Source organism: Cuculus canorus, chromosome 3 (genome assembly GCF_017976375.1).
Source record: "Cuculus canorus isolate bCucCan1 chromosome 3, bCucCan1.pri, whole genome shotgun sequence".
Classification (NCBI taxonomy): Eukaryota; Metazoa; Chordata; class Aves; order Cuculiformes; family Cuculidae; genus Cuculus; species Cuculus canorus.
In genome coordinates this window covers 22,385,621-22,393,981 of record NC_071403.1, presented here as the reverse complement: position 1 = coordinate 22,393,981, position 8,361 = coordinate 22,385,621, and the positions used below count along the sequence as shown (strand labels likewise).

The following is an 8,361-nucleotide window of genomic DNA, read 5'->3' as shown; positions in this document are numbered from 1 at the left end:
GATGTAAACAAAATGTCCTGACATTGTGGCACGGAAAATGTGATCTGTCTGTCAAGTCATGCTCTTTCTGGTAATTCTTGCCTAAACCAGTAATCATTGGTGCATGACACCATTTCAGGCTTTCGTGATCCCAAAAGCCAATAAAAAAGATGCTACTAAGTACTGCAGTGTAGTATAAATATTTTGGGTGAGGTGTTGGTGGGTCTGTGCAGTCCTGGAAGCCCCCTTTTCAAGCCCCAAATCTCAAACCAATCTACCTGTGCTGTGGCCTGGTTTTTGATGGTGGGCGGGGTGTGCCGAGCCCTTCCAGCGGGGCCGGGCGGTGCGCGGGGTCTGCTCAGTGGGCGTGGACTGGGCGGTGGGCGGGGCCTGTGAGACGGACAGCGACGGCCGGTGGGCGTGGCTTCTGCAGCAGGCGTGGGCTGCGTGGCGCGTGCCGAGCTCCTCCAGGCAGGGCCGGGCGGTGGGCGGGGCCTGGGCGTTGGGCAAGTCTACGGTGGGCGTGGTCTACTCAGTGGGCGGGACCTCTGAAGTATGCTGCGCTTTCTGCCGTGGGCGTGGTCTGGGCGGTGCCAGCCTGGCTCCTCCATGCGGAGCCGGGCGGTGGACGTGGCCCTCGCGGTGGGCGTGGCTTCGGCGGTGGGCGTGGCCTGGGCGATGGACCGGGTCTGGCTGGGGGCGCGGCTCCCGCGGGGGGGGGCGTGTCCCGCGCGGCGCGCGGCGGGGCCGCCACGTCAGGGCCGCGTCGCGGGCGGGGCGGGCAGCGAGGGCCCGGCCTTGCCTCGTCCCCTCCGCCCCCGTCCGGTGCCGGAGCCGTTGCGCAGGGAGCGAGCGGGGCCCGCGGCCATGGAGGCCCGCTACAACCTGAAGAGCCCGGGTAGGCGCCGGGGCCGCCGCCGTTCGCGGCCGCCGGGCGGGCCGGGGCGGGGAGGATCACACAGAGGGACCTGGGCTGGAAGGGACCCTCAGGGATCGTCCGGTCCAGGTCCTGTCCCTCACGGGACAGCCCAGCGTTCCCACCGTGGGCCTGGGGGCGTTGTCAAAACGCTTCGTGGGTATTGTCTGGGTTTTGAATATAATGTCTAATTGAAGGAAGGGTTAGGTTAGACATAAGGAGGAATTTCTTCTTGCTGAGGGTGATGAGGCACTGGCACGGGTTGCCCAGGGAAGCTGTGGAAGACCCATCCCTGGAGGTGTTTGAGGCCAGGCCGGGTGGGGCCTTGATACAGTGGGACGTTTCCCTGCCCATGGCAAGGGGTTGGAACTGGATGGGTTTTAAGGTACATTCCAACCCAACCCATTCTATGACTCTGTGGTTGTCAGGCTTGGTGCCGTGACTGCTTCCCTAGGGAGCTGTTCCAGTGCTCCACCACCCTCTGACTGAAGAACCTTTTCCTAATACCCCACCTAAACCTCCCCTGGCACATCTTCCTGCCATTCCCTCGGGCCCCGCACCATGACGGAGAGGTGGGTGGTAGCCTTGGGCCGAGGAGTTGGTGGCAGTGCGGCTGAGGCTGACCAGTTGCTTTTGCTTCCCCGTATCATGGCGTTGGAAACTCCCTCCAAGCTGTTAATGCTCTTCAAAACACCCTGGCTACTCTGTGTGTGTGTGTGTGTGTGTGTGTGCGCGCCAACCCACACATTCATGCTGGTTGGTGGATGCCTACCTTTGAACTCTGGTGGCTGTGCACTGTTTCCTTGGGTGTTGCTGCTTTCCAAGTACGTGTGTGAGGGGGCAGATGCTAAGGACAGCTTAGTCTGTGGCGTAAGTTTGTTTTACAGTAGTGTCACTGTACATGCAGTAATTATGTGCATGTGTGTGTGTTTTTCTTGGGATTCTGTGTTAAAATTTGTGCCTTATTAACTCCTATACTTTCTATTGAATCCCTGAAGTGAGAGGGATGCCTCAAGAGATGTCTTGAGAAACAGCGCTTGGAAGAGAAGGTTTTGCTTCCTAGGAAGGAAAGTGTCCCTGCCCATGGCAAGAGTGTTGGAACTGAATGATCTTTAAGGTCCCTTCTGACCCAAACTATTCTGTGATTCCATGATGACGATTCAGGTCCTTCCCTTATGGCTGTGTTGGAGCAGCAGCCTTTGGCCAGCAGTGCCTGGCTTTGTCTCCTGAGAGCTGCATGTGCAAGCTGGAGGCCTGTCACTGCTAAAGCAAAACCTCTTCCACAGCTACTAAGGTTTAGTTGAGTTTATGTGTCGGTCGCTGTCAAGCCCCTGCTTTCCTCTCATCCGGTTTTGGAAAGTATGTATTAGCAGCTTCATGTTATTATGATGAATGGTGGCTTTATTCTTTAATCATACTGTTCTATTACAGGCACAGAAGGTGGGAAGAAACTTAACATTATGATGACTTGTTCCTTACAAATGTAAATGACAGCTTATTTACAAAACATGCCTCAAGTGGATGATGTATCTATTACTAAATTATGTCCCTCACACCCAAGTTGCATAACTGGAAGATAAGAAGGATCACAAAGCAAATGACGAGTACATCTTATATACATCATTATAGTTCTATGAATTATGGTTCAAAATACTAGGAAGGAAGACTTTTCTTGGGGAGAAATATGCTGGATATTTTGCATGGGTGAATTTACAATGCCACAGGGACATGCTCACTAGTTATGGTTTGCCACGTCATTGGAAATAGTGGTGGTGTACTGAGTGACGTCCCCCTGGGATCTTGGTGGAGAGGGCAGATATGTATGGTTTAGTTTAGAAATGTTCCTCCGTTCTCTAGCTTATTTTAAAGAAAACTTCTTTACTGGAATTGATTTTCGGCATCTATGCTGTTCCATAGCAAAATAAGCCTTAATTGGCAAGGCTTCACACAATGGGTCAGTTTTGCTTCCCAAAACTAAACACGCTCTGTAGCATATCAACATATTTAAGTATTTTTTCCCACATGGACATTGAAATTTTACAAGTTATTTGTATCACTATAATATTATTTAAATTGCTCATTTCAGTAGTTACTTAATATGTGTGAAATCTTTTGTTTAAGAAGATGGACAAAAAGGTATTACATAGATAAATTAAAATCAATACTATTTCTTCAGCAGTTGTCGATTAAAACAAGTTGATTGTAGCTATTCGATTTGGTCTGGCACTTTTGTTGCTGTCCAGGTAGATACAGATATGCAGTTATTTAGTATTCTTTTGTATGTTTTACAAATTGCTGTCTTGTTACAATTACACATGCAGTTTAGTGATGGAATCTTACACTTGCCATTCAGCTGAAGGCTTAAGATGGAAATGTAGAGTGTTCTAATACTAAGGTGGTTTTAATCAATGCAAATGCACTGAAATACATGGAACCAAATCCACTGTATTTCCTTTTTCAAATGGTTGTGTCATCTGTGGACTGAAGGGACTATTTTGGCAACTGAGTCTTCCAAGGCTATCCTTGTGCCTGTTGTTCTTGTTGCTCTGACTTGAATAGAGGAAGAAGCAAGCTGCTAACCTTTAGGTCTTGGTCAGTATTAGGGATTTGGAAGGTTTGAACTTGAGACAGAGGGAAAAAAGTAATCATTTTATACCTGCACAAAAGGCTTCTCCTGTTCAAATCTGCTTTGGGACTTGAGCAAACTGTGGTTGCAGATGGTGACTTCTGTATGTTATGTAGTTTTAAAGAAAGCAAATACTACTTACAGTTTTAGTATAAGTTAGTTTAATGATTATAGTAGGCATTATCCAAAATATTTTAAGAAGAAAAATTTTGTTAAAAGAAACCTATGCTTTTATTGATCCTACTTTTAAGCCAAGTTCTGCTGTAGAGTGATGACAGGAACTGAAGTTTTTCTATGGTTATACAGAAACACATGGATCCCTCTTCTGTGAGCAGGTGTGCTAGACCTGATTGATGAATGAGGATCACTTAAGGTCTCTACTGCCTTTCTTTTTGTCTGCTTTCAAATGGACCGCATAAAGAGCAATATTGCTATACAGCTTTGTCCTGTTACTGTTTGCTCCTCATCAATATATTAATCCTTTTCCCAGTTTATCCAGCTAATGTTTGTTCATCCCCAAATGTCTGAAAGATGGTAACTCTCCACAACCTGAAATGAGTTGTTCCCCTGCCTCTGTGTCTCTGTTGATGAGAAACAGTGCAGCTGGTGCTCTGACAGCTCTCGGTTTACCATAGGTGCATGTTGTGGCTGCCACAGGTCTGGACTTGACAAGGGTGGTGTGCTAACCTGCTGCTGGCTCCTCTCTGTTACGCACTGTAAGGGCAAGGAGGTGTGGGGGCACTCACCTGAAGCTGTCTCCTCACACCATCTGTGAACGCAGAGGTTTTTTATTTCTCACCCGAAAGGCGCTTAATTTTGGAAAGGAAGAAATTTCACACTCCTGACTTCAAGCTTCTTTGTATTGCCTCAATAAAGCAAAGCCTTTGAAGCTGTTGCTTCATATTTTTATGTCTATTTTGGGCACTTGTAAAAGCACAGGCTATTTTCTGTCTTAGGATTTCAAAATGGATTAGTCAATGGGCTGATATACACTGCTACCATATGGCTGATAAACCTCTCCCATCAATATTAAAGCTCAGCTGACTAAAGCACAGGCTTCATCCTCTTCATGCTTTGGGAATATCCCTATTTTCTGAAATTTATAAGACAGCTACTTGGAATAATCTCTATATTTTTTTTGCCAGGAGCTGTGACCCTTAGCCTGCTGCAAGATCAGACATAAAATCTTGTAGTCATTGTTTCTGTAGTGACAGTCACCCTCTTTCATGTAGGATGTTACCAGTCTTCTGAGCGGATATTAACACAGACACAGTAGAAGAACTATGAACAGCTATTTTCAGGAACTCGCACAGAGACTGCAGACAGCACTACTTTGTAATTTTGATATTGGGTGGGATTTTGTTTGTTTTCAGCAGATCTCCTAATCTCAAGTTTGGCTAGTGAGGGCACCGGAGAACTGGGGAGAGCACATGGAGGGAGGCATGGCATGCACGTCCTGCATTTGTTGCCCAGGAACGATTCTTTTGGATCTCGGATGCACAGGGAATATAACATGCAGAGATTATGATCCTCTTAGCTGTTATCTTCAATACATTTACTGAATTTCCTACAAACTGTGCTTCTCTCTCCACTTCACACTTTTTGCAAGTAACAAGTATTCCTTGTCAAGAGGCATCAGTTATTTGTTAAAAAACAGTTACTAGAAAACAGCCAGTGGGTATCACACTGCTCATTAACTTCCGTGTATGAAATATAGAGATTTTTAGAAATATAAAGTTGGAAGGATGTTATGAATTTCTTAAAGCTGAAGACATTGTTTGATCTTGATGTGTTCAACAAGTACCTTGCATTTGATAAGCTTTATCTCCCTTTATGTTGCCTAAACAGTTGTTTTGAATGGTAACTACAAAGAGTCCTGTACTTCCTGCTGCTCTGAGCAAAATGGGTGCTTACAGGTCTGTCATTTCTAAGGGGGAGAGGAAAGCGAGTACTCTCCTTTTTTTTTTTTTTTTTCCCCCCTCAGTTGTCAGTACTTTATATGAGTACAGGAGGCTTATGGGTCTTGCTAAAGGATATACGTGGGCATCACAGTTCAGCCCTGGCCTGGTCTGATCAGCAGCCAAACACGAGCAGTTATTTAGAGTTCTACATTCACGCTTTTTGATTTTGTGAGAACAATTGTTTTGTCTTGTTACACTGAGATCATCATAAAGTAAGAACTTGACTAGTGGAAGACATCACAGAGGCAGTGAGTGATGAGCAACTTTATTGTCTCCGTTTTCTTTTATTTAGACAGAGAACTGTGATTTCTCTAATATGGAGAAATAATGTTCTGTGGCTTCTGATGTTTAGAATAATGCAGTGACTGTAGTACTTTAAATGGTGATGCTGTTCACCTGGGATTGAAGTTTTAACTCTTCTTCATTTTGCTTATTCCTCTAGCACTGGAGGATGTAGGTTTGATATGGTGGTCATTGGCAGTAAGGATTGTTGGCATTACAGGTTACTTCAACTGTTGGCTTTCTAATTCCAGAAGACTGAAAAAAATCTGGCAACCTTTGCATGGTCTGTTGCAAGTCTGCCTGTTTGTATGTACTTTAGTTGTTGACTTGTCAGAGCAGATTTGTGTAGTCCACTGTCCCATCATAGGCAGAGGCAGTAGGGAATGCTTTAGAAAAGAGCTTTAAAGAAACGCAATATGTAGTATGTTCTCCTCATCAGTGGTGTAAGGACTTGCCCAACTGGAAGTCTCATCTGTCTTCCAGGGATTTTATTTTATATGGATATGACTGAGAAGAATGTTTTGGTTTTTTTATGAAGAAAGATGAGGTATCTTGGTCCTAGTGAAACTTCAGATGTGGTCTTGATTTAAAAGCAAGTGACTATAAACTGCTACACAATTTCTTATGAAAATATAGTCACATTTTTATGAAATTACATATAAAAATACACACAGGAACTCAAGACAGACATGAACCCAAAAGGGTTAAGAAAGATGGGGACAAAATTATAAACACAAGGAATGCAGAGGCAGAGAAGAGCATTAGCAATGTGGTCTTGAAGCTCACTTGAAAGTGTAGTAATGTGGTTTTTTCTAGCATAGATACCATTGGACACTGTATTCTGCAAAAGGATTGTAATTTATATTTCAGGGTACTTTTATCCCAAGGCCCCTCTCACCCCCTTATCTTTATTGTTTTTAGTTCAGTAGTGATCATATATCGTTTGTAGTTCTAAGCTGTGCGGGGAAATCACATCCACAATGGAGTGAGTGACATACCTAGTGACACTGTGCATGTTGCTGTGAACCTGTTTAGAGCCTAAACTATTCTTATAGAGTACAACACTACTTAACAAAATACCATTGACTGTATCAGGGAGCTATAATAGAAGTGTTTCATAACTCTCCAGTCTGCTATGACTCTTTGCTTTAAATATGCCTGCTTTGGTGACTGCCTTAGGTCTGCCTGGGTAGAGATTTTTCACAAGAAGCTGGGAGGGGACACAGCCAGAGCAGCTGACCCAGACTGGCCAGAGGGATGTTCAATACCGTGGTGTCATGCTCAGTATATAAGGGGGAGTAACTGGCTTGGGGGTGCTGTTCATGGTGCAGTTGGCAGCATGGTTTGCAGCTTGGATTTGAGGAGTCTGGATTGGGAGCTTGCGGGGCAGTCAGTTTTCAAGATGGTGAGTGGCTTGGGTTGTGTATCATTCACTTTCTGTCTCCTTTTATTGTTATTGTAGTTATTGTTTCTTCTTGTCCTTTGCTGTCCTGTTAAACTGTTTTTATCCCAACCCATAAGTTTTAATCATTTTTGTTTCTGATTCTCTTCCTCATCCCATGGGGGGTGGGGGAGTGTGGAGCAATCAGTGAACAGCTGCATGGTTCTTTGTTTCCAGCAGTGGCCAAAGATCACGGCATTAAGTGGATATATCTGGGAAGATTGAGTGATACAATGGGCTGCTAAAAGCTACACCAAGAGTGATGGGCGGTGGAACCTTCAAACATTGGAATACACATTTAGCAAAAGCCACCTGGTTCGTTAACCCTAGGGGGTCTACCAATCATGCTGGTCTTGCCCAGTCAAAACTTCCACGTACTCTAGAGGGGATAAAGTCCACTTAGTGCATACAATGGATTTGCTAGGGAAGACAGTCAGGGTTATTTGTGCCTTGGGCAAAGGCAAACACATCTGTGGGATTAATAGTAATAAATATATATATTATTATTACTAATAAATATACAAAACGGTACCTAGCCATACTGAGCAATAAGCATGGAAACCCGTGCTTCCAGCAGTGAATGCCATATGGTGAAGACAGCGAGCACTGCAGTTCCACTGAATGTGAAGATCACAGCAGGCACAGAAACCACCGAAACACAGAAGTGAGTGCAGAGAACGTGGAAACCAGACACTGAGGAGCACTGAGAGCAAGGGACCACCAAGACCAGAAAAGCCAAGGAAAAGAAGACTGTGCCCAGAAGACTTCCTCATTCATACTAAGCATGACGTTTATGGTATAGAATACTTTCTTTGACCAGTTTGATTCAGCTGTCCTGGCACTGCTCCTCGCAGCTTAATTTGCCTGCTTACTTGTAAAATATGGGAAACTGAGAAAAGTCCTTGTTTTCCCCAGAAACAACTGTAAACATCAGTATTTTCAGCAGTTTTCTCATACCAAAATCTAGAGAAAGCAACCACTGTGAAGAAAATAAATTCTGTCCTAGCCAAGTATTAACATTGCCTCACCGCTATTAAAACCAATATGTGTTATCAACACTATTCTCGCACTGAAACAGAAATGCTGACACTAATGAGAAGTGCAGCTGCTTATAAGAAAATTGACTGTATCCCAGCCAAAATCAGGCAGGAAGTCT

General features: G+C 44.8%; 1 protein-coding gene across 1 annotated transcript in view; it reads left to right on the top strand.

The window, feature by feature from the left end:
• The first annotated feature begins 718 nt into the window (after positions 1-718).
• The window catches only part of UBE2J1 (ubiquitin conjugating enzyme E2 J1), a 36,200-nt gene continuing 28,557 nt past the window's right edge, over positions 719-8,361 (top strand). Inside the window, exon 1 of the mRNA XM_009571072.2 lies at positions 719-877. Within this exon, the coding sequence (XP_009569367.1) occupies positions 847-877 (31 nt within the window). The 5' untranslated portion in view covers positions 719-846. The remainder of the gene's footprint in view (positions 878-8,361) is intronic.